At 39.3% G+C, this 26,748-nt stretch overlaps 1 protein-coding gene and 1 long non-coding RNA gene across 6 annotated transcripts in view; one reads left to right on the top strand and one right to left on the bottom strand.

Annotated features, from left to right (window-relative positions):
* Positions 1 to 14,357, bottom strand: part of PRG4 (proteoglycan 4) — a 16,976-nt gene extending 2,619 nt beyond the window's left edge. The window contains exons 1-9 of one of the 5 annotated variants that reach the window (XM_035280054.3): positions 14,326 to 14,357; positions 13,666 to 13,770; positions 10,556 to 10,678; positions 9,070 to 9,189; positions 7,090 to 7,239; positions 6,417 to 6,545; positions 2,413 to 4,737; positions 1,687 to 1,764; positions 123 to 259 (exon numbers count right to left, since the gene is read on the bottom strand). In XM_035280054.3, the coding sequence (XP_035135945.1) occupies positions 123 to 259; positions 1,687 to 1,764; positions 2,413 to 4,737; positions 6,417 to 6,545; positions 7,090 to 7,239; positions 9,070 to 9,189; positions 10,556 to 10,678; positions 13,666 to 13,741 (3,138 nt within the window). In that variant the 5' untranslated portion in view covers positions 13,742 to 13,770; positions 14,326 to 14,357. The remainder of the gene's footprint in view (positions 1 to 122; positions 260 to 1,686; positions 1,765 to 2,412; positions 4,738 to 6,416; positions 6,546 to 7,089; positions 7,240 to 9,069; positions 9,190 to 10,555; positions 10,679 to 13,665; positions 13,771 to 14,325) is intronic. The other 4 variants (XM_035280056.3, XM_035280055.3, XM_035280057.3 and 1 more) reach the window with 4 other exon arrangements.
* Positions 2,228 to 26,748, top strand: LOC144580098 (uncharacterized). The gene is made up of 3 exons (XR_013529014.1): positions 2,228 to 2,303; positions 8,690 to 8,807; positions 26,645 to 26,748. It is a non-coding gene; the product is annotated as an uncharacterized LOC144580098 (long non-coding RNA).

The following is a 26,748-nucleotide window of genomic DNA, read 5'->3' as shown; positions in this document are numbered from 1 at the left end:
TGATAGAGCAGTTTATTGAAAAGCGGCGACATTTATATTGGAGGTTAAGGTGATTAATGTTGTAATAAACAATGCAGTTAGAAATTATAATTAAATTTCTCTCATGAAGATATTTGTGTTACCTTAAAGAAGAAAGTTTTTCCTTCACAGTTGCACCTAGTAAAAACAGTATCAATGGGGGAAGGAATACCCCAAACTTCAGTAATTCTGCGAGCTGGAGATGGTGGACTGAATGGACTTAGCATCCAGAAATAATGACCTAAAATTTAAGGAAAGACATCAGCCTGCAAGTTAAATGCTAAAACCTATCACAAAAGAAACCAAAATGAAAAAAAATGTTTTCATAAAGAAAAGCATTACTTATTTTGTGACTGGAAGTTTAGTCAGATACAAAAGGCAGTATTTGAACATTTCTGAGAGCAGATATTTCCCAAGTCCGAAATTTAGCACAACCTTTAAGATATTTTAGTTTTCTAGTTTCTTTAGAAAGAGCCCATAGGTTGGGCCAGGTGCAGTAGCTCACACCTGTAATCCTAGCACTTTGGGAGGTCAAGGCAGGTGGATGGCTTGGGCCCAGGAGTTTCATTATTCAGCATGGGCAACATGGCAAAACCCTGTTTCAAAAAAACTGGCCGGGCGCGGTGGCTCACGCCTATAATCCCAGCACTTTGGGAGGCTGAGGCAGGTGGATCACGAGGTCAAGAGATCAAGACCATCCTGGTCAACAAGGTGAAACCCCGTCTCTACTAAAAATACAAAAATTAGCTGGGCATGGTGGCGCATGCCTGTAACCCTAGCTACTTGGGAGGCTGAGGCAGGAGAACTGCTTGAACCCAGGAGGCGGAGGTTGTGGTGAGCCGATATCGTGCCATTGCACTCCAGTCTGGGTAACAACAGCAAAACTCCGTCTTAAAAAAACAAAATTAGCCAGGCATGGTGGCACATGCCTGTAGTCCCAGCTAATCAGGTGACTGAGACAGGAGGATAGCTTGGGCCCAGGAGATCAAGCCTGCATTGAGCTGTGATTGCGCCACTGTACTCCAGTGTTGGTGACAGAGGGAGATTATCTCAAAAATGAGCCTTTTTGGCTCTGTGACTTACAGTTACTTATCTCTCTAGATCTCAATTTCTTTCTTTTAGAACCAAGGAATTATAATTTAATGACTAACATTTCTTTAGCCTCTACTGTACAAGTGTGATTTGTTTTCAGATTTAATCTAAATATGTATTAAGACTGGGCTAGCAGAGAGTACGGCAGAGAATTAACATGAAATAACTTCTGTTACGCTCCCACAGAGAGTGTAACACTTTTGAACACATCACAACTGAGATGTTATTTTCCAATAAAGCAGCAAGTACATATGCCGGTGTCATTTCATTCGATATGAAACTAAAATTTGAACTACCCTCCCCCCGAAGAAAAAAGAAATATTTAAACTGCCTTTTAAAGCTTAACAGTAGGAAAAAACCTCAGTAGTTTCAGTTTAGGGTCTTGGTTTTGTTTTGTTACTTTGTCTAATTTCCTTAATCCAGTATTTCTGTTACTACCTTCAGATACTCCTGTGAGGTTTGTTTACCAGTCGGATTCCCCTCCAGAAAACAACCCAAACTAGCACTCTTCCATGGCTTTGGTTCTCATAAATGCCAAACCAGAATAGTGAGAAGAAAAATGTGTTCATAGCTCACCTCGGAATGCAACTAATGTCCCATTGCGCAAAGTAGTCAGTCCGTCTACTGGCTTACCATTGCATATGTTGGTCTCATCTAAACAAATTAACAAAACAGAAAGAGAACAGAATGAGAAAAGTTGTGTGTTCTTTTCCGGTTTTTTCACAGGCTTCTATTTCCTGTTTACCTCTTCTAAGAGCTTTAAGGACACAGTCTGAGGTGTCTGCATCCTTACATACTTGATAATTTTACTTAAAGATGATACTCTTTAAAAGTATGATATGAAATAATTTATGAATGGGAATGGGCCTGGTTACCTTGATCTTCATGTAAACTAGACGTTTATTGGATGTATTAACTGAGTGTAAAATTGGCATCTTTCAGTTCTAATTGCCCTCCTATTGGGTTAGTTTGGAAAAGAATACTATAAACTCTTGCTTTGCATTGTACTTTTAAGAATAGACTCCCAACTAAATATTTTTGACCTTCTATATACCATCTCTGCTGCTCACAGACACATGTGCTAAATTCCTAACCCTAAATTATTACTCTATTTTCTAGATAATGAATAAGCTTGCTATGGTTACACCTCTGCTTATCTACAGGGAAGCTGTAAAACTTCACAAGTTAACAAGGTCAGGTAATATATCTCAGTTGAGTGATAACTAAACTAAGGCATTCTGGTTCAGATAGATGTAAACTAACATTACCAGCTTTAAAATGAAAATAACTGATCCTTAATACCTGAAAGCTTGGGATTGATGAAAATGCCTTGATTGGGTACTTGCAGTAAGTAATCCGTGCCTGGAATGACGATAGGCGTGAACACATGGGGCCTGAGAATCGTGTGAGCTGTTTCTCCTTCAGCACCATTTGCACCTTCATTCTTTGGATTCACTTCAACTGGTCTGGAGTCTGGAGTTTGGTTAGGCCTGGTGGTAGTTTGGATCATGGCTTCTGCCACTGTTGAGGTAGGGTTCAATTCTGGCATTGTCGATGTCATCTTGCGGGGAGTTGGTGTCGTCTTCGGTTTTCTCACTCGAGGAGGTGTTTTTGGCTTTTTGGTAGAAGTGGGTGTTTTGGGTGCTTTGAGGTTTTCTTGGGTGCCTTTTGGCTTTTGAGGTTTAGGAGTTGTCGCTTTAGAATTAGTAGCTGTATCTTTTGGGTTAGGTGTTTCTTCGGGTGTGTTCATGGTCTCAGTTGTAGTAATTGTCTTTGTTGTTGGAGCACTTACTTTGGGTGCAAGAGTAGTTGCTCTGAGAGTAGCAATTTTGAATGATGTGGTATCTTGAGTTGTGGTAGGTGGTACCTGTGTGGTCGTACTTGTTATTTTGGGCTCGGTGGTTTTTTCTGTTGTAGTTGTCTCCTTTGTCATCCTAGGTGCAGCAGTTGCAGTTTCAGGTGTAGTACGTATGTCTTTTTCTGTTGTCTTGTCTTTAGCTGTTGTAGTCATTTCAGGGTTAGTCAATGCAGGAGTCTTAGTTGTGGGTTCTGCAGAAAGCTCAGGAGTTGATTCATCAGGGCCCTCGGTGCTAGAGGGTGGCTCCATGGTGGTAGCTGGAGTAGAGGCCTTTGAAGTGATTGGTGTCTTAGGAGTAGTTGGAGTAGGCTTCTTGGGGATAGTGGGTTCAGGCTTCTTGGGGGTAGTGGGCTCAGGCTTCTTGGGGATAGTGGGTTCAGGCTTCTTGGGGGTAGTGGGCTCAGGCTTCTTGGGGGTAGTGGGTTCAGGCTTCTTGGGGGTAGTGGGCTCAGGCTTCTTGGGGGTAGTGGGTTCAGGCTTCTTGGGAGTAGTGGGCTCAGGCTTCTTGGGGGTAGTGGGTTCAGGCTTCTTGGGGGTAGTTGGAGCAGGTTCCTTAGGGCTAGTGGGAGCCGGTGCCTTGGGAGTGGTGGGAGCGGCCTCCTCAGTGGTGGTGGGTATGGGCTCCTCAGGGGTGGTGGGAGCGGGCTCCTCAGGGGTGGTGGGAGCGGGCTCCTCAGGGGTGGTAGGAGCGGGCTCCTCGGGGGTGGTGGGTACAGGTTCCTCAGGGGTGGTGGGAGCGGGCCCCTCGGGGGTGGTGGGTACAGGTTCCTCAGGGGTGGTGGGATTGGGCTCCTCAGGGGTGGTGAAAGCAGGCTCATCCACGGTGGTGGGAGCGGGCCCCTCGGGGGTGGTGAAAGCAGGCTCATCCACAGTGGTGGGTGTGAGCTCCTCGGGGGTAGTGGGTACAGGCTTTTTGGAGGTGGTAGGTGCAGGCTCCTTGGGGGTAATTGGGACAGGCTTCTTGGGAGTGGTGGGTGCAGGCTCCGTGGGGGTGATGGGTACAGGCTTCTTGGTGGTGGTGGGTGTAGGCTCTTTGAGAGTGGTGGGTGCAGCCTCCTTGGTGGTGGTGGGTGCAGGCTCCTTGGGAGTAGTGGGTGCAGGCTCCTTGGGGGTGGTGGGTGCAGGCTTCTTGGTGGTGGTGGGTACAGGCTCATTGGGAGTGGTAGATGCAGGCTCCTTGGGAGTAGTGGGTGTGGGCTCCCTGGTGGTGATGGGTGCAGGCTTCTTGGTGGTGGTAGGTGCAGGCTCCTTGGGAGTGGTGGGTGCAGGCTCCTTGGTGGTGGTGGGTACAGGCTGCTTGGGAGTGGTGGGTGCAGGCTCCTTGGAGATGGTGAGAGCAGGGCCTTTGGTTGTAGTTTCAGCTTTGAGCGTAGGTATAGCCGGCACTTTAGATGTAGGTGCTAAATCTTTAGCAGATGTTTTCTCTACACTTTTTGTCTCTTTAGCTGCAGTGGTCTTCTCTTTTGCATCAGTTGAAGTCTGTTTGTCTGTTTTAGTAGTTTCATTAGTTTCAACTGTTGTCTCTTTATTGGCTGTCAAAGATGTCTCTTTAGATGTATCAGAATTAGGTGGAAGACTGGGTCTGGGATTTATTGGTTTTGCTGTTGTAGTCTTGGGAGATGTGGTGACTTTATTGTGTTGGGTGGTAGGCATGTCAGGAGTTGTGGTGACCTTGAAGTCATCATTGTCCAGTCCACTTCCAGCTTCATCTTCAACTTGTGGTTTGGGGGCATGTGTCTTTTTAGCTCTGTTCTTCTTGTTATCTTTTACTAGAGAAAAAAATATGCATCTTATTAGTGTAAAATAGTATTTTTCTTTAGTAGTGACATAAAGATCCCATCTTTATCATTGACTAGCTGTGTGTTTCTAAGCAAGTTGCTAATCTCTACTATGTCCTTTAATTTGTTGTAAAATGGTAAATACTCAACCTATCTTACTGTGTGGTTTTAGGGAACGAATGAGATAAGGGATGAAAAAGCACAAATTAAATCCTATACAATTAATTCATGGAAGTCAGTGGCAACTTTGAAATTACCAACATGATAAATAACACTAGTTCATCTGTTTATATTAATGTTCTTTACCCCTCACTTTTCCTATTCTTATTCTTCAGTGCCCGGTGCCCTTTCCTTCCTCCAGGAAACCTAGTACTGCCATCTCACTGCACCAGTTACCTCAGAGGCCTCTACAGCTACCTCTGAGCAATCTGCCCCAGTCACCCCACAGTCCCTGCTGAGCCTTGTTCCCATACATAGGGCTATAAGCCACTCCTTTTCTTCTGCCCAGCTAAACTTGCAAGTCCCAGGGGACATAAGGAACAGAAAAAAGGCAGCAAAGGCCGGGCGCGGTGGCTCAAGCCTGTAATCCCAGCACTTTGGGAGGCCGAGGCGGGTGGATCACAAGGTCGAGAGATCGAGACCAACCTGGTCAACATGGTGAAACCCCATCTCTACTAAAAATACAAAAAATTAGCTGGGTGTGGAGGCGCGTGCCTGTAATCCCAGCTACGCGGGAGGCTGAGGCAGGAGAATTGCCTGAACCCAGGAGGCGGAGGTTGCGGTGAGCCGAGATCGCGCCATTGCACTCCAGCCTGGGTAACAAGAGCGAAACTCGGTCTCCAAAAAAAAAAAAAGGCAGCAAAAAGGCAATATTTATCAAGGCTTTCCCATAGCAGCTACCCCACAGGTGAACTCCAGAGCCTTGGGGTGGATTTGTGCACAATTTTCTGGGTGACTAAAAGATGAAATATCTGGCTTTTTATCTAGAGAGAATGCTTCAGAGGAAATCACAACCATCTGAGTTCTTTAAAACTCCCGTATCCAAAAATCCAGTATTTTCTAGAGAAAGAATATATTTTAGAACCAGAACTTAAGGAAATAATAAAGAGCAAAGGAAATATCTTTGGGGCGATAACAGCCTACTCTATAGCAATCTCTACTAGAGAAAAATCAGCCAGATATGATATATATGTTATGAGGAAAATAAAGAGGATTTGTAAAATATGGATGGTAATATTTTTTTCATAGGGGTTTATAAGAATTTAATGGATTAATACTTGTAAAACACTTAGAACAATAGTATATAAATGTTTGTTAAAGCTGGGGAAGGAAAATGAAAATGCAAGGAAGATGAAGGGGAAGAAGCAACATGATATCAAGTAAACAAGAACGACAATAGAACACCATAATCATCTCTGGTGCCATCCTGTGGTTCCAAGTCACTGCTACAGGATCTTCTTATCCTTTGCTTTTAAGCGTGGCTTCTTAGCTGCTTGGCACTAATTTCCTGTAGGAAATATTCATTTGGTACTTTCTAAGATAATATTTATAAAGTTATATCTCCCTCCCCCCATGTGGAGATGTCCTCATTCTACCAACACACATTACTTTTAAATAATCATTGTTAGTATGGCATTGATATAGTCTTTGATCTTTATCAATGCTCAAACCTTTGGGTTTCTTCTGTAATTCTCTATTAGCAGCTGAATTTTTGGAAGACTTGATTTTCCGAATAGTTGAAGAAGAAGAGGAAGAGGAGGAGGAGGAGGAGGACTCTTGATTTTCAGAAACAGAATGTTCTATAAATCAAATAGAAAGTTTGATCACACCAACTGTGATTGAAAACAAAAAAGAACCACCAGTCCAAATACAGCAAGAAGTGCTATTTACTAATCTACAAGTATCTGGGTTCTGCTTTTATTAGTAATATGGTCAATTGCCTTTTCATTTGTCAGTTAAAAACAAGGTACCTGAGCTTATCACAGACACTAGCAGTATTACTAGTACCTCTCAACCTTCCCATATCCTCCAAAACACAGAGTCTAATTATTATGCAAAGAAAATCATGGGGTGGTTTTTGTTTTTTATAATAAGATTTGTCTCTTGATTTGTTTTAACCCAGACTCATGCTTGGTTTGGTAAATAGAGAAAGACTGTAAATAACCTGAGAGTTTATACTTTGTGTTAAACTTTACTTAAAAGCAAAGTCAAAAAACTTTAAGTGTAATGAGCTTCATGATTCCTAAGATTACCCTGTTCTTTGAGAACAGGCTTAGATAAGCAGTCACCTACAAGTTACTTCAGCTAAGAAAGCTCCTTAGGTTATATCTGTCATCTTCCTACCTTCTGTTATCTCCTCTGACTCTACAACTTTCTTAGTCTTCTTCTTGTTTGGTGGTTTGGGTGAACGTTTGGTTGTTGATTTGATGCTTTGAGATGCTCCTGGAGGTGGAGGTGCTTTCTCTGAAGATGGTGGTGATGTGGGATTATGCACTGAGGCCAAGCAAGACAAGTCGGTTAACATCTCGTTAATACTCATCAGCAGCGCTAAGTGTGAAAAACATGGATGCATCTAGCTTCAAGAGCAGATGCTGGTGACAGCCAGTGCAGGCAGGCTCCAGCCCAACAAGAATGACTCCATTTAATTCTAAGGATGCATTGCTATAAAATATGGATTCCCAAATGGTAAGTTATGACAGGGAGCAAAGTCTCAGGAATCAGAAGACCTGAATTCCAGTCCTTCATCTGCAGGCCTCTACCATTGTGACCCTAGGCAAATAATTCTCTTGAACTTCATCTTCTTCTCTGCAAACTCTTGAATAAACATCTGAGTTTTTAGAGATCCCCATTTGAAAAACAGATCTGCCATGTACTGGCTAATGCTCTTGGCCAAAACAGTTAACCCCTTGGACTCTGTTTTCTCTTTTACGTTCAGAGGCACTTGGATGGCTGGGATTCCTTTAATTCTTGAAGTGTTACGATTTTAGATATATAGACAGCTGTACGTAGTATTTATACTGAACTAAGTGGTGAATCTCAAGATTATACTTAAAAAATAAACTACTGAAGCTCTGAGTGGTTTCCTCATTTTAAGTTGGGACCCTGACTATCTTATGAATTCTGTAAATAAAGTTACCAAGCATTGCCTTCATCAGTTTATTTCCACTGAGTTCCACCTAAACTTTAAGAAATCCAACCAAACATTTCATAGCATAAAGTATTATCTTTATCAAAATGTTCTCTCGGTGTCTCATCACTTTCTAATCATCTTCCCTTCCTGCACATTCTCTGCCCAAAATAAATTCTTAGATTTTTGTGTCATAGCCAAAACAATCAGGGTAATGAGTAACTATGTATCACTCATCATGGGGCCTGCTAAAAGCTGCAGGAAGGCTGAGTTCTGAGTTTTTTATTACAAGGGTGTTGTCTTCATTATTTTTGGAATGTTTTGCCATGAAAACATTGAACAGTTAAGAAACATTCTCAACTCTGCTGATTAACAGTTTTCCACTCTGTTTCTTCACTGTTCTAAAGAAGCAGAAGGTGCACCCTTGTTTAAATAAAATGATAAGATTGATTATGCAAGCAAAGCTTATCTTCACTTTTACCTCCACAGATAAACTTGTTTTAACAAAGTAGAATTTAAGAACAACCATTTGGTAAAGGAAAGTAATCCAGTATTTAAGTATATATTTTTTTAATCTTTTGTAAAATCTGGAGCCTTTTGTTATATTCTAGAATAGTCCTTCAAGACCTATACATAGAGAAGATGATTTTAAGACGAGAATATCCCTTGTTACTGACTCTACCATGCACATGCATTGGAATAGGGTCAACTGAGGAGACTGCAGAAATGGGAAGGAACGTGACAGTTAACGACATGTTAGGTAGACTTGCCTACACGTTTAATGGCTTAAACTAATTCATAAATTTACTTTTTTAGGGAAGCTGAAAGTGTTGTGTCCTTAAATACATACTCAAACACTGAGGCCAAAAGCACAGATAGCTCAAAGGATAGTTGACTTCGTGAAATCAGCAAACGTGAGACAAGAAACCATCAGGTGAGTTGATTACTATTGATTTAACCTGAAATTGAACCATATCCGTCCCCCTTTGGCAACATCTTGTGTTCCTGGAGCCTGGCTGAGCCAGGGGGTGCTGCTGTTGGAAGGCACTCACAAAACAAAATGATTATGAAATAGCTTGTATGTTAGTAAAATCAAGGCCTGAGATGGACTGCGTGTTAGGCATGACCAGTGATGGGAAGGGAGGTGCACAGACCTGGCTGTACTGAGAAGTGTTGGTTGGTACCGGGATGCTTACCTGCTTCACAGAAACGGTCATAATCGGGACAGCACTTGCCATACTTCTCACATTGGGCATCACAGTCACACTCCCTCCCTCTCTCGAAGGACTCAAAGCAGCGGCCTTTACAGGAAAGCTCTACCCAGAGCAAAACAAGAAGTTACAGATTATTCATTATGAAGCCAGGCCCGTGTATTTGACAGCCATTTCCCACCTTAGACTTGACTAGCTTTCCAAAAGTTCACTTCTAAGTCTTTTATTTGAAATTTGGAGTACCTCGTCCAGTAAAAATTAGATGGTATCCCAGATGAGACAGCCCAAGTCAAAAAAGAAATATGGTGACTGAGGGTAACTCTTCTTGCCCTTCAAGACTCCAGGAGACATCCCGATGGTGCCTGAGTTATTTGCATGTATGGACAGTGAAAAATTGGCAAATGTCTAAATAGTGAGGTACGCTTCATTTGAATCTCTTCATCCTCCTTTTCACATAACTGCTTTGTAATATATTTACAGTAATTGAATGTTCAGATCTCAGCAATATATTCCACATATACATATATATATATGTATGTATTTACCATATAAATGGGTCACTATTAAGGCTTAGTAATCTTTGTAATGCAGAGACCCTTCTTATGATGAACTGGGAAGAGTATATAGTTGAAAGCTTTTAGCTTAATCTTATAGTGTGGACTGTATTAGGGAGGACTACTCATTTAAAAAATGAAAATTTAAAAAGCCTGGGTTACAAGTACCAGGGACTTACCAAGCCCTATTTGAAATAATTACCTATCCAATACAAAAATTATACAATATATTTCTCAGCTTTACATGAAAATTATAAAGCAAATATACCTTTTAAATAATTTTAATTTTCTTAAATTGAATAGGAAATGTTTCTGTATTAATAACAAAATGGCCCAAATATATTCAAGTGAAACACCACTCATAATTTAAAATTCAGACCTTCGGGTTTTAACTGAAATTCCTCATTAAACACTAGCGTTTTTTTCTTTAAAGTGCCTTTTTCAGGTAATTTAGAAATGTATTTACATGAAAAAGTCAAAGAGTACACAACATTATTTCATGCTCATCTATTCTAACGTAGAAACTATTGAAAGCCCTCATTACTAGTCAAGGACATCTCTGCTTGTAAATGATTACTCCTTACTATCTACTTAATGGCTACGGACTTACCGTGTTTTTTCCAAAATAAGACATTTTACTTGGAACTAGTCAATAACCTCGTGCAAGTGACAGATTTCCAGGCTCTCCTTACCCTCCCCAGTAATCACAAGCTTTGACACCATCCTTAGGTACAATGCGCTGCAACATTTATGCAAGTGAAGGAAAAGGCACTTAAGCAAAGGAAGTGAAAGAGTGGGAAAACAGTACTGCAAGGGGTGCAGGGGGAGGCTCAGTTTCAGCACTGCACAGAAGTGCAAGGGGACTCACAGACTCACACTGTAGCTTGACAGAGGAGACACTCACTCTCAGGACTTACCCACAGTGCAGACTCTCTTGAAATCGAGGCAGCAATCCATGTAGTGTTGACAGTTAAAATCACAGCTGCAGGTGGTATCTCTAGAATACCCTTCCCCACATCTCCCTGCACAGCTTGATAAATCTAAAATTATACAATACTGGTGTAAATATGGCCAAACCACTTTATAGAAAAGGAGCGATCTAATGACAGGGACAAAGCCGCTTGGTGAGAGAGAACTGTATTGATCAAGAAAGTATTGGAATGATGTTAGCAAGAGGCCCAGCTGATATTTGGCTGCTGTCTTAGGTGATTTCGATCATGTCGCTTTATTTTTCACTACACTGAGATGATAAATACACTTTTGAAAAGCAGGCAAAGTAATGTTTAAAGAGGGTGATATTTCTAAGGGAGAGGTGGCAGCTGCAGCTACTGCTGATACTGTGGCTATGATGATTAGTAGTTGCCATTTATTGAGCTTCTCTATGCCAGGTACTGAGTCATACCTTATCTCTAATGCTTATGAAAATGTTTCTGGTATTTAGTAGCCCTTTTTTAGAGATAAGAAAGCTGAAATACAGAAATTTTGACAACTTGCTCGGTGTCAAATGGCTAGGTAATAGTTACAGTATATTTGCATCATAGGTTAATTAATACCTCCCAATTATTTATAGTGAACTTTTACTCTTATAATTGTCCTAACTTATGGTCACCTTAAGTAAACAATCTATCCAGAATTTGAACTCTGATGTAGCTGATTTTAAGCCTGAGATTTTTTCACCCACTGCATTGCCTCCCATTCCTGATGATGAATTTAAAACAAGCTGATTGCAGCAGCACAAATTATACTGGGCTTTCTCTTCCTTAACTGGCGGGGATAACTGGATTTTTAACTGTCAGGGAAGCCAGATGCTTACAACCACTGCTTAAGTAAGAACCCTTAAAATAACTGGGCATAACTATAAAGGTCATCCATGAATGGAGGTTTTCCCAGCAACAAATAAGCAAACAACAAAAGCATACTCATCCTCAAATATTTTTTAAAAGACATTTGGAAAACAACACAAAACTTTCCCTGAGAAATGACTGCAGGAATGTGACAATGGAATCCATCTCTGGAATAGAAATTGACAGGTGCAATGTCTTAAATCCACAGAAGAATGTTGAAACACAATGAAAACAAATCTTAATAGAGTCCAGGAATGACAAAGTCTGAATATGCAAACGAAACAGTAAATTATAAGACAACTTTCAGAACTTTTTGCATACATGAATGCATAATGCATACAAAAACTCATATATAGTGTATGTATATAAATACATATATTATATATAAGAAGAAAGAAAACGAGAAGAGGTTGAGAAAGCAAGAGAAGCAGACAAGACAGTATCAAGAGAATGTTCCTTTATAGTTGGCAGATTTCTGAACTAAGAAGTCATCTGTAATCCCAGCACTTTGGGAGACCAGGGCAGGTGGATCACCCGAGGTCAGGAGTTCGAGACTGGCCTGGCCAACATGGTGAAACCCCATCTTTACTAAAAATACAAAAATTAGCCAAGAGCGTGCCACTGCACTCCAGCCTGGGAGACAGAGCAAGACCCTGTCTCAAAAAAGAGAAGAAAGAAAGAAAGAGAGAGAAAGAGAAAGAAAGAAAGAGAAAGAAGAAGTCTTCTTCTGTCCTACTTTTATTGCTATTAATTGTAACCATTAATTTTATTTATTTATTTTTGAGACAGAGTCTGGGTCTGTCTCCCAGGCTGGAGTGCAGGGGTGTGAGCTCAGCTCACTGCAACCTCCACCTCCTGATTCTCCTGCCTCAGCCTCCAAGTAGTTGGGATTACAGGCATGCGTTACCACACCTGGCTAATTTTTGTATATTGTATAGAGACAATGTTTTGCCATGTTGCCCAGGCTGATCTTGAACTCCTAACCTCAGGTGATCCATCTGCCTAGGCCTCCCAAAGTGCTGGGATTACAGGTGTGAGCCACTGCACCCAGCCCCATTAATTTTAATTTCATTTATTTAATGAAAATTTAAAGTAAAGTAAAATTGGTTTAGTGAACAACTGATTGTATTACAGAGGAAAAGGCGGTTTAGAAAGTGTCCCCAGTGTTGTGAACCTTGTCATATCATTATGAAAAGGCTGAAGGGTCTGGAGATACTGGAGTACTCATCATTCTTTTTTAATATTCACATTTGCTTTCCTTTGTTTTCCCCTCTTATCTAAACAATTCTGCAACTTCTGCCTATGCAGGCAGTTACATTCATATTCAGGTTTCATAAGAATCTTACTATTTTACTAGAAATGTTTACTTTAGAAATGTAATTTCATTATAACTATCATGAATCTTGATTTTTATTCTCTCAGAGTTTGCTTATCAAAGGAGAATAAAAGAAAAGAAAAGGAAAGGAAAATGCAAAGCATGGCATTGTTACTCTTAATCCATCTAGATGGCATGCTGGCATCTTTTACTAATGTGATTACATTGAATGTACTTTAACATTCTCTACAAATGGATAACAAGAACTGTTCACCCAGGACCTGCTTTGGGAGGACTGTGACAAGTTCAATGTTATAATACCAAATGGCAGTCACATCTGTATGTGCCCATACCTGGATGAATTGTTCTTGTAAGAAAGAACATTTTCAAGACTAATAAAATGCCATTTGAAATGTTGTAAAGTTTATTACAATATGGTGTCTGCGTCTAAATGATGCCAAAATAAGTTAGTCAATAATTTATTTGATTTGAAAGACTAAATTATTCAACATATAGAAAAAAATTATATGCTATCTAAATATTGGTTTTTTTTTAAGTTATTTTTATGATATTATATAGTTCCAGCATAATTTTATCATGAACTGTCTTTTGGGAGAACCATGGAAATAACAAATACCGAAATTATAATTTACACAAGCTCAAAACTCTTGAAAGGTGAAAAAGATGAAAACTCCAAAGCACTTATAAACGTGCTACATATGTTTCATATTATTGTAAAATTTTATGATATATTAAACTCAAGCAAATACAACTTTTTAGAAATCTGTTTCTGTCGATGTTATAAAAATCAAGACTTAATGATTTAGCCATAGATGTTAAATAAAAGTATGTTTGATGGTTAGGGTACCTTGAGATGAAACTTGCTGAATCAAGAAAGCAGACAGCAGCAATAGCAGGTAAATGGGAAGTGTTTTCCACGCCATGGTTGTTTCAGGTACTGTAGGTATCCTTGCTGAAAAGAAAATAACAGTATCAGAAAACTGCTCTTTAATCTCACCACTAACTTACACTTGCATTATATACATTTCAGTAACTTTAAAAATGTAACTTAATAATAAAACCATCCCCTTCTTAAAACAAGACTTTTAAAGTCAGCTTTAATTCTATAGAAAATATTTGACCACTAGACTTCATCTTATGCAGAACAAATCAAGTCACCCTCAGCCATGTTACTGACAGTTATAATAATTATGAAATATCTAACATAGAAAACAGACTTATCTTAAAACTCTAGTCAAAGTATAGCATGTACTTAACAATGCAAGGTTAAAATTTTATCTTAGGAAAATCATAAACGGTGTCAGTAAAATGTAATTTAATAAGCATCATGGAGTTATTGTTCCAACTTTTCCTTAACTCTCAATATAAATTCAGAGGCTTCCAACAGGTGTATTACATAAAATAATCCTTTTCAAAAATTTCCAACTACTATCCTTATAAATTTTTTTCGAATACCTCTAAAGAAAACACATGTAGTTTCATGAAGCAAGTTAACTTTGACACTTACCCGTAAAGGATAGATGAGTTTCTCCAATGTCCTGGAAGTCTTATATATCAGTGCAAATATACCGGGATGAACCAGTTAGTCCAAAGGTTAGACAAAATCAACAGTGACAGCCTATGAAATCAAACTTTCCTCATGTGTTGGAAGAGGGCCCAGACGACTAGACTTAGGCAACATCTGGAAAACACTTCCATTAAGCAAAATGACTACTACAAAATAAATTTAGATTTATTGGCCAGAGCACATTTCTAATTTCTAAGTGAAGTGAACAAATTGTCCTGAGATGGTAAATAGCTCTGGGAGACTTTGACTAGTATATTGAAGCAACAATTTTAAAATAGTCATATACTGGTATCATTTCTTTCTTCTGTTTTTTCCAGTTAAATCTAGCAAAGGTGGCTTTGAAACTTACCTAGTGTTAGACACCTATATCTTAATCTATTGCCAACATCCAGCCCATTGTTTCCCCAAGGTTATATAATTAAAACACACTCAGGCCAGGTGCAGTGGTTCACTCCTGCAATCCCAGCACTTTGGGAGGCTGAGGCAGTTGGATCAGCTGAGGTCAGGAGTTCGAGACCAGCCTGGCCCATATGGGGAAACCCCATCTCTACTAAAAATTAACTGGGCGTGATGGCAGGTGCCTATAATCCCAGCTACTCAGGAGGCTGAGGCAGAAAAATCACTTGAATCCGGGAGGTGGAGGTTGCAGTGAGCTGAGATCACGCCTGTGCACACCAGCCTGGGCAACAAGAGTGAAACTGCATCTCAAAAAAAAAAAAAGGAGGAAGAAGAAGCAGAAGAAGAAATAAATAAATAAATAAATAACAAAAGAAAACACACTCAGTGAACCACACAGTTGTAGGCTGGCTTCTGCTGTCTACTATCCATTTGGTAGGTGCTGCATTTAATTCTTACAAAATGCCTTTAAGTTAAATATAATTGCCCACATTTAGAATTAAGAGGATGAAGACCCACAAACGAAGAATGTGTGACCCATCCAAGGGACTATAAAGACTAGAGGCCAGAACCAAGATTTGAACCCATGTCTTTGCATTTTCAGTTCCATCATGTTTCCACTACATCCAGCTCCCTTTTGATCAAAACCATCACTAGTAATCATTATACTAAATTTTACTCCTTTACTCCACATATATACATAGGTTTGTAAGATTGTGATTTTTTTTAAAAAAACTAGGAATTATAATATAAGCATCTATTTTCTTTACACAGTGCTTATTTCTGGACTCAATATCTAAAGACAATTTGGGCCGGGCGCTGTGGCTCAAGCCTGTAATCCCAGCACTTTGGGAGGCCAAGGCGGGTGGATCACGAGGTCAAGAGATCGATACCATCCTGGTCAACATGGTGAAACCCCGTCTCTACTAAAAATACAAAAATTAGCTGGGCATGGTGGTGCACGCCTGTAATCCCAGCTACTCAGGAGGCTGAGGCAGGAGAATTGCTTGAACCCAGGAGGTGGAGGTTACGGTGAGCCGAGGTCGCGCCATTGCACTCCAGCCTGGGTAACAAGAGCGAAACTCCGTCTCAAAAAAATAAAAATATATATAATAAAAAATAAAGACAATTTGGAGGCTACCTGCTCATCTCTAAATAATCCTCTTTCTGGGAACTACTTCCCTTTTGATCAGGGTATTTTCCTTTTAGCTCTGGTTATATATGTTATCTTCCTACATCAGCCACAGCTGATAGGATTAGGAGTAGCAACTTGAACAACCCGAGACAATAGGTTTTCTTCTCCTAGAAATTTGAAATTATAGTTCAGAGATTACACATTTGTCTGTCTCTGTAGACCAATAATGTGTACATTTTTGCCCATGGTCTAAAGGAGAAGCGAAAGTCCTTCAGAATAAAAAGATCCGTATAAATGAAGCAACCATGCAGAGAGATAAATTTCTGATAACTTTCTAAGTCTTGTTTACTCTGTTTTTGAGACCTAACTTCTTGCTCTGCATCTTTATGGCAAGTGCCCCTTTTGGAGCTGAAGCCCCCTAAAGATGCTTTGTGCTGCTTGAAATCAATACACAATAGATACACAAAAGATTGTATATGGAGTTGTACATTAAACAGAATTCTCTAAATTCTTAGCTCCACTGAGGCCAAGAGTGGGGAAACTATAAGCTTTATAAATTTTCCAAGTAAGACCTCTGCAGTGTTGCTTAATTATTTCTTTGGAATATTGGGAATGCCCAAATCAGACACAAATATACATGGAGATACGTATTTTTAAATAAGATATAAATTGTTTTCTAATCATTGCCTTTTGAACTACATGCAGTATCATTTTCCTCCTTTATTTCAATCTCATAACAGTGATGGCAAAGAAAATTCTTGAGTTGATTAATATCCACTAACTCTTTTTTTTTTTTGAGATGAAGTTTCGCTCTTATCGCCCAGGCTGGAGTACAGTGATGCCATCGTGGATCACTGCAACCTCCGTCTGCCAGGTTCAAGCAATTATCCTGCCTCAGCCTCCCGAGTAGCTGGGATAACAGGTGCCCGCCACCATGTCTGGCTAATTTTTGTATTTTTGGTAGAGAAATGAGGTTTCCCCATATGGGCCAGGTTGGTCTTGAACTTCCGACCGCAGGTGATACACCCACCTTGGCTTTCCAACGTTTTAGGATTACAGGCATGAGCCACTATGCCCAACCCCACTTGTTCTTAAGTCCAAGTTCTAGGCTTGGAAAACTGATAAGCACATGCGCGCGCTCACACACACACAGTAGTATGGCCAATGCAAGCTCTAACTTCAGTCATATACACTACTATGGTCTCATTGTCATCAAGTAGGTTTTTTTCCGTGTAATGTATGAAAAAGATGAGAAACTACTGAATGTCAAGCTCATTAAGTTTAACTCATAAATACCTGGTTTACCTCATTTTATTGGGTGAGGAGGCTGTCTGGGTAAACTTTACCCTTGAACCATGGAAAAATTTTAATTTTATCTACTAAACATATTTTTTACGCTGCACTAAATACTCCATTCTGTGAATATTGATCCATTTAACCTTCCTCATTGGTCACAGTGCAATCATCTCATTGGTCACAGTGCAATCATCTCATTAGTTTAAAGGACATCCTCCTTTAAGATGTCCTTTCTCATTAAAGGTATATTCTTAAGGTTCATTTAAATCTCATTTAAATGGGATAAAACTTATTCCAGAATTGTTTTTTGATGTACGGGAAATGGGGAGAGTAAGGAGACAAGGAGAGGATGTATATAATATTATATCCGAGACTCCTCTTCGAGGGATGATTTTCACAGGGGACAGCCTCATGAACATCAGTTTGATACTTGGCAGCAGCACAGTGATGCCTTAGAGAACACTCAGGCAAGTCCAGGGATGTTTTCTCTGTGCTAGATTATCCTAGACTGTGGTGTCTTTATACGTTGTCTCCATGCTGGCCATTAGCTGTCACTTAGCCCTTTCGCCAGAGTGTCTGCACCGAGTGGCATCCCTCCACCTTTCCACACCTTTGATGTGTTTCATTTCCTTCCAGCAGCAGCCTAGGAAAAACTGAAGCATACCAGGAGAAAACCCCAGATGTGAGCTTGTTCTTCATTGCTCTAATTTTGCTCACAATGCTAAGTTAGTGTGCTGTAGATATGAAATAACTCCCCTGCTTGCACGTGAAATAGAGATTAGGACTTTGGGACTACGTCTGCCCATTCTGTTCGGGCATTCTCACATATTAGAAAGTATTGTGGCTTTTTTTTTTCTGCAGGTTTGCTCAAAAGTATGGCTATTAGATCAGTGAAAGTATTACTATATTTGCTTTTGGAGACTGTGGCAGTCTGATCTTTTCTACCCTCTTCTAGCTGCCCAGCTAGAGATTAAGTTTCCCACCTTCTCCTTCAGGTAGTTGTGACCATACGACTGTGTTTTCTCTTGTAAAATAGGAACAGAAGTAATATGGTCAACTTGCACTTATTTTCCTAACAGGAAATTGCTTGATCTGGACTTTCTCTTTTTCCTGCAGACTAGAAAGGGGGCATCAGAGACAAACTTTGATCACGCAGACAAAGCTAGCAGCCTAGGGAATAGTATTCGTGGTGGAATTCAGATGGTCTCTCACTCCCTGCACTAGTAAAAAAGTTAGAAAAAGAAATACATTTCTATTTTATTTGAACAACTCAAACTTTAAATCTTTTTTAGACATTATCCTATCATAGAGATCATAAGTTTCTAAATATTTAAAGGAATTACATTCTAACATTTAATTTGTATTCTCTACAGCAATAAATAAAAAAGAATGAGCTAAATGAGCTATCAGTAATAAACTATTTGGTATTGAAGAGGGAGAGGTAAACTCTCTTTATTTGCAGATGACATAATTGTGTATGTAGCTTTAAAATCCTAAAGAATCTAAAAGCTGTAAAACCTACTGAGTGAATTTAGCAAGATTCCTGAATATAAGATCAACAGTCTTATATCCAGATTCGTACTGAGGCCATTTCAATGGATAAACTTAGATGTGCATGAATAAAAAAATTCTCTCTACTGAATTTTCTAAGAACCAAGGTTCATCCAATTTGTTCATTCATTCTATTTTACTGAGGGGAAATTATCAAGTAGTGGTCACTATACACCAAACCTAGTATCAGTTTCTAGAGATACATATGTGTGCAAAAGAGAATCTCTGGTCCCTGGCGTTTATTGTACTGGTCAGGTAGCCAGAAACAAATAGTTCAAATATCATATGAAAGGAGGAGGCAGTGTGGTGAACAGGTAGAGCTGGGCTTTGGAATGGGTCAGAACATTGCTCAAATCTCAGCTACAAAATCGTCTACCTGGTGGGTTAACACAATTGTCTTTACTTATCTAGGCCTCAGTCACCTTATCTGCAAAGTGCGAGCAATAATTCCTATTATTTGGCATTGTAGAGATGCATAAAGAATCAGAGAATTATATTAAACATTAGTGACATATACAGAATAAATTACAGGTGTTATTGTTATGGTTATGATTCTAAAGCCGCACACAAACTGTTACTGAAACACAGATGAGGAAGTGCCAGCTCTACCCAAGGAATTCTTTGCAGATGAATGACATAAAGTCTAGAGTCTGAAGACTCCTACGGCTAAAAACTAGGACAGTAACAAAGGCGACAATAAGAGAAAAAATAATATAGCTCCACTTTTTCAATCTTCTTACCTACTTGTTAACATGGCTTTTTTTTTCCTCCACAAAAGACAGCTTTGGGAGATAAAAAGTAACCTTATAATCTTTCTAGTATAGGCTTTTACTAATGGGCCATTTTAGTAACCTAATAATAATAGAAAACATGTGTTGAGTGTTTATTTTGTTAGTGGCATAAATGTGTGACTTTATTGAGCCTCACAGTGATTGTTTGTTTGTTTTTTTGAGATGAAATCTCGCTCTGTCGACAGGTTGGAGTGCAGTAGCGCAATCTCAGCTCACTGCAACCTCTGCCTCCCCGGTTCAAGTGATTCTCCGGCCTCAGCCTCCAGAGTATCTGGGACTACAGGTGTGTGCCACCACGCCCGGCTAATTTTTGTGTTTTTAGTAGAGCCAGAAATTCACCATGTTGGCCAGGATGGTCTCAATTGCTTGACTTTGATCTGCCCACCTCAGCCTCCCCGAGTGCTGAGATTGCAGGCGTGAGCCACCGGGCGCCTGGCTGAGCCTCACAGTGATCTTATGACATAATCGTTATTATTATTCAACCCACTTCACAGTTGAGATTATCTGAGGCACAGGAAAGATAAGTAATGTGCTCAAGATTACAAGCTAAAACGCCATTAAATGGTAAAGTTCATATCTTAATCCAGTCATTGTCTAACTCCAAAGCCCACGATTTTAACCAACTCAATGACCCACATGCTATAATATCCAGGGTTAGTAATTTCCTTCTTTGTACTCCTACACAACTATTTGCATCTCTCAAATGGCATCTGACTCGTATCAATATCCATCTTTCTCCATATGCTATAAGCTTCTTAAGGTTTCAGAATGATTCCATGTTGTAGCTTTTTCACAGCTGTCATGGTTCCTTCTTATACATGATAAACTTAGGTTTACTGTCTGCCTTCTACCAGCCACCTTGCCATCATATATCTGTTTTCTAATCCAAAGTACTGTGGCACTGTGATCACTGAAGTCCGTACCACATGGGTTCCACATCTCAGGGAAGCATACCATGTGACAGCTCAGACAGGAACATTCTGGACTTATTTTCCAGTAACTAACAACATGAGTAATTTCCAACATGAATGAGCGCAAGTGAATTGGGGTGCTATAACTCACTGTGACAAATACTTCAGAATTGGGAAATTCAGAGAGTGGGAGCAAAGCCTGGGTGTGGTTGAAGGACCCATAGGTAGGTGGGATAAGAGGGAAGTCTCCCAAGAGACATTGTAGAAGATGTTTTATTGAGTCATTCCAAAGCAGGAACACCAGGCTGTTAAAAGATACTGAGTATAATGCAGTATTGGCTGATTCTATGATATTGCTTAACAATCCTTTTAAAATCCCTTTCCCCGTGATGGCAGCTAATTTCTGTCAAAGGGATTAAGAAGCAGGACAATTACAATAATTGTCTCTATGCAGCTTATGTTAAGCTTGATACAGAAAACTCAATCAGAAGATTAAAATTCAACATTTCCTTCTCTCTTCTGGTTGATTGCTGATGAAACAAGGCACCAGAGGATCTCTATATCTCTGCTCCATTATGGCTCCATAAATGTTCTTGAGTGAATTCATGCAAAATGTCACTGCTAATATTAGCACTTGCTCTGATATCCCACCTGTCTTTTTTCTGGTTTGTTTGTCTGTAGCATATTGCTACAGATATGAATGTCAGCAGTGAGAACAGGCCCTTGGTATGACAAGCACATGGGCTTGTTGTGTGTGTCACTTAGACCTCAAGATTCTTGAAGTGATGGAGAGCAGACATGGAACAAAGGGTCACCTATTTATCCTTTTATTTGTACTCTGCTGTTTGTGCAAAGAAAACATTTATGGAAGGGGCACTGATAGAGACCAGACCCTTTATTCCTCCAAGTCCTCCTCAGATTAATGTAGTGGGAAGCTGTGTCCTCTACAGAGGTATGCCTTGGGGTCACAGCTATGCCTTGAAGAGTCCTATTCCAGGCTTTGGACAACACCTCCCGGAACCATCGATATTTATTAAGTATTGCTAGGTACCAGATATTTATCCTGACTAAAGCAAAAAAAACATAAACAAAATGAAAATAAGAAAAATCAATGAGTTAGCTTTTATTATTATCCCCATATTACAAAAAAAAAAAACAACTAAGCATCAAAATTTCAGTAGCTTTTTCTGTAAAAAACGGCAGCAGTAGGATCCCAGCCTACATTTTTCTAAAAGTTCTGCGGTAGATTTCTTTTAATGTTATATTGCAAGTTCCAACACCAAATTACGATAAGGACCCAAAGAAGCTTTGGATACTTAAATTTATTCTCAGTTTAAAAGACGTCTTCCTCCTTAAAAGTGTCTTCCTCCTTCATAGATGGCCTGTTATTATGATGAATTCAGCAGAATATGGCAAGTAATTCTAAGCCTCTAATTTTCTTTTGTATTTAACTATAAAAATACTTTGATGAAAGAAAAACACTCACCTATAATTTTACCGTCCTAACATACTATTTACATTCTTACCTATTCTCTTCCAGATTTAGTCCTTAGGCAATTAATTAGGCCCTATGCAATCAAATTTATCCTTATGCAATTAAAATTTCATAAACTTATTCAAGATCAATAATTTATATTTTTTATTGTTTACTATCAACTTCCTATTGAATTAGCCAACACGTTTATGTTTTCTTCATAATTGTCATATTAATTACTGTAGAATACTCCATGTAGTTAAGATACTGTAATTTAATTTCATTGACTGAATTCTGTATTATAAGATATTTCTGGATTTTTTGTAATAAAAATGTACATTTAGCTTTTTCTCTTTTATTAAACGTAATGGGGATTCTATATAGAAAATACACGGGTAACTTGTACTTTTTTGTATTTTTGGAGATTGGAGGAAGCAGTCATAGAAATAGCCTGAACTCTAGCTGCATAGATTTAAACTGTGTCCCAAAGAAAACTTTTACATCCATGCAGCCTATACTTAACTGTTCCCCTAAACCTGTTGATAGTGTCTTACGGACTCTCCTTGTTCAGTGATGGATGTGTAATTCTGATTTGCTTAAAAGAAATAACCCTTTAATCCTAGCACTTTGGGAGTCCAAGGTGGGCAGATCACGAGGTCAGGAGATCGAGACCATCCTAGCCAACATGGTGAAACCCTGTCTCTACTAAAAATACAAAAATTAGCTGGGTGTGGTGGCATGCGCCTGTAGTCCCAGCTACTCGGGAGGCTGAGGCAGAAGAATTGCTTGAACCTAGGAGGCGGAGGTTGCAGTGAGCCGAGATTTCGCCACTGCACTCCAGCCTGGTGGTGCCTGGCAACAAAGTGAGACTCTGTCTCAAAAAAAAAAAAAAAAAAAGAAAAAAGAAAAGAAATAACCTCTCCTTGCCTCAATATCTACAAACTCCTTGACCCTATATATTATACTTCTTAGGGAATATTTGTCCTAAATTTTTCTTTTTTTTTTTTTTTAATTTTTTATTGGATTTTAAGTTTTGGGGTACATGAGCAGAACATGCAAGACAGTTGCGTAGGTTTTGCTTCCTTTCTCCCCTTCACCCACATTTGGCATTTCTCCCCAGGCTATCCCTCCCCACCTCCCCCTCCCACTGTCCCTCCCCTTTTCCCCCCAATAGACCCCAGTGTTTAGTACTCCCCTCCCTGTGTCCACGTGTTCTCATTTTTCATCACCTGCCTATGAGTGAGAATATGTGGTGTTTCATTTTCTGTTCTTGTGTCAGTTTGCTGAGGATGATGTTCTCCAGATTCATCCATGTCCCTACAAACGACACAAACTCATCATTTCTGATTGCTGCATAATATTCCATGGTGTATATGTGCCACATTTTTCCAATCCAGTCTATTATCAATGGGCATTTGGGTTGATTCCAGGTCTTTGCTATTGTAAACAGTGCTGCAATGAACATTCGTGTACATGTGTCCTTATAGTAGAACGATTTATAGTCCTTTGGATATATACCCAGTAATGGGATTGCTGGGTCAAATGGAATTTCTATTTCTAAGGCCTTGAGGAATCGCCACACTGTCTTCCACAATGGTTGAACTAATTTACACTCCCACCAACAGTGTAAAAGTGTTCCTTTTTCTCCACATCCTCTCCAGCATCTGTTGTCTCCAGATTTTTTAATGATCGCCATTCTAACTGGCGTGAGATGGTATCTCAATGTGGTTTTGATTTGCATCTCTCTGATGACCAGTGACGATGAGCATTTTTTCATATGATTGTTGGCCTCATATATGTCTTCTTTCATAAAGTGTCTGTTCATATCCTTTGCCCACTTTGGAATGGGCTTGTTTGTTTTTTTCCTGTAAATCCGTTTGAGTTCTTTGTAAATTCTGGATATCAGCCCTTTGTCAGATGGGTAAACTGCAAAAATTTTTTCCCATTCTGTTGGTTGCCGATCCACTCTAGTGACTGTTTCTTTTGCCGTGCAGAAGCTGTGGAGTTTCATTAGGTCCCATTTGTCTATTTTGGCTTTTGTTGCCAATGCTTTTGGTGTTTTGTTCATGAAGTCCTTGCCTACTCCTATGTCCTGGATAGTTTTGCCTAGATTTCCTTCTAGGGTTTTTATGGTGCCAGGTCTTATGTTTAAGTCTTTAATCCATCTGGAGTTAATTTTAGTGTAAGGTGTCAGGAAGGGGTCCAGTTCCTGCTTTCTGCACATGGCTTGCCAGTTTTCCCAACACCATTTGTTAAACAGGGAATCCTTTCCCCATTGCTTGTTTTTGTCAGGTTTATCAAAGATTGTATAGTTGTAGATATGTTGTGTTGCCTCCGGTGCCTCTGTTTTGTTCCATTGGTCTATATCTCTGTTTTGGTACCAGTACCATGCTGTTTTGACTACTGTAGCCTTGTAGTATAGTTTGAAATCTGGTACTGTGATGCCCCCCGCTGTGTTCTTTTTACTTAGAATTGACTTGGCTATGTGGGCTCTCTTTTGGTTCTATATGAAGTTCAAGGTGGTTTTTTCCAGTTCTGTGAAGAAAGTCAATGGTAGCTTGATGGGGATAGCATTGATTCTGTAAATTACTTTGGGCAGTATAGCCATTTTCACGATATTAATTCTTCCTAACCATGAACATGGAAGGTTTCTCCATCTGTTTGTGTCCTCTCTGATTTCGTTGAGCAGTGGTTTGTAGTTCTCCTTGAAGAGGTCCCTTACGTTCCTTGTGAGTTGTATTCCAAGGTATTTTATTCTTTTTGTAGCAATTGTGAATGGCAGTTCGTTCTTGATTTGGCTTTCTTTAAGTCTGTTATTGGTGTAGACGAATGCTTGTGATTTTTGCACATTGATTTTATATCCTGAGACTTTGCTGAAGTTGCTTATCAGTTTCAGGAGTTTTTGGGCTGAGGCGATGGGGTCTTCTAGGTATACTATCATGTCGTCTGCAAATAGAGACAATTTGGCTTCCACCTTTCCTATTTGAATACCCTTTATTTCTTTTTCTTGCCTGATTGCTCTGGCTAGAACTTCCAGTACTATACTGAATAGGAGTGGTGAAAGAGGACATCCTTGTTTAGTGCCGGATTTCAAAGGGAATGCTTCCAGTTTTTGCCCATTCAGTATGATATTGGCTGTTGGTTTGTCATAAGTAGCTTTTATTACTTTGAGATACGTTCCATCGATACCAAGTTTATTGAGGGTTTTTAGCATAAAGGGCTGTTGAATTTTGTCAAATGCCTTCTCTGCGTCAATTGAGATAATCATGTGGTTTTTGTTTTTGGTTCTGTTTATGTGGTGAATTACGTTGATAGACTTGCGTATGTTGAACCAGCTTTGCATCCCTGGGATGAATCCTACTTGATCATGATGAATAAGTTTTTTGATTTGCTGTTGCAATCGGCTTGCTAATATTTTATTGAAGATTTTTGCATCTATGTTCTGTCCTAAATTTTTCTAACCACAAAAAGAAAAAGATATATTAACAAATGGGGTATAAAAATGAAAATGCCTTTATAGTAAAATTGAATTTAGCAAATATCAGTGGTGTAAATCATTAGGGTCAATCTTTCTGTTTTATCTTTACAGTTATTCTAAATGATAGTATAGTATTTCCATCTTTACTTAACTATCATTCTATTATTGACCTCCATACAAGTTGTTTCTAGGTTTTTGCTAATGACTAATGCTTCAATTAATTCCTTTTTTTCATGCAGCTTGTACTGAATTTTACCTTTAAAATAAGTTCGTACGAGTGAGAACATCTTTATAATTCTTGATAAATATCAACAAATTATCTTGCAGTTTAGACTGTAAATTCATCAAAGTCAAGGAATTTGCCTCATATATGTTGTATTCCCAGCCCGAGCGGCAGACTTGGCACTTAAGTGTTTGATAAAATATCAGGTTGAACTTAATGAAACTGTAGGGTTTTCATCAGTATGACAGGCATTATTAAAATTTTCTTTTCTCCAAAAAATGAAGTAAGTTGGTGCTTAGAGACAAATACTGCTTCTTCCTGACAGCATCATTAATAGGCACGAGACTGAACTGATGGATGTGACCCATGTAGGCTGCAAAACCCAGTGAAGTAAGAAACGGTGCTGGGAGACAAATGACTTCTCAGAACTCAGAAGAGTTATGGTCAGTCCTCCAAAGCACTGAAAACGGGAACTGCTCTCTACTTTGGTTCTTTTTTCTGGTTTGTTTGTCTGTTTAATCTTAAAGCACATTGCTACAGATATGAATGCTAGCAGAAGAACACAGAAGATCAAAGTTGAGGCAAGTAGCCAAATACTAATTTCTTCCCACCACCCTTTATCTCTTCCATGTTTCTTGCAGAAGAGGAATGTGGAGGCTTAAAGATAAAATAAATGAGAGGTTAAAAAAAAAAAAAAAGTCCTGATGTAAATAGATGACACAGCTTGCGCATAACCATTTATCTTATACCTGGTGGAGGCAGGCAGGGATGTCAGAGGGGAAACAAAGCAGAGTGATTTATATCGATGCTGGTAAGACTATAATTGGGATTGTCTATGGTTTTTTTGGAAATCAGTTGAACTACTTTGTGGTTCTGTTTCTGGATCTAAAAAATTAGTTTCACACAGGAAAGTTAAGAAACTATGTATTATGCAATGTAATGATCTGGACAAATATTATTTTTTTGAAAACAACAATTAATTTTGCCTTTATCTTGCCTTCCAGAAGAAAGACTGATTTTAGTGAAACAAGATTTTAATAAGCTCTCAGCTAAACAGAAGCTGGCCAGCACCCAGAGATTCTGCACAATAAAGAAAGGTAGGAGGAAG

This window comes from Callithrix jacchus, chromosome 18 (assembly GCF_049354715.1).
Source record: "Callithrix jacchus isolate 240 chromosome 18, calJac240_pri, whole genome shotgun sequence".
In the NCBI taxonomy this organism is placed as follows: Eukaryota; Metazoa; Chordata; class Mammalia; order Primates; family Cebidae; genus Callithrix; species Callithrix jacchus.
This window is presented reverse-complemented; position numbering and strand designations above follow the sequence as displayed.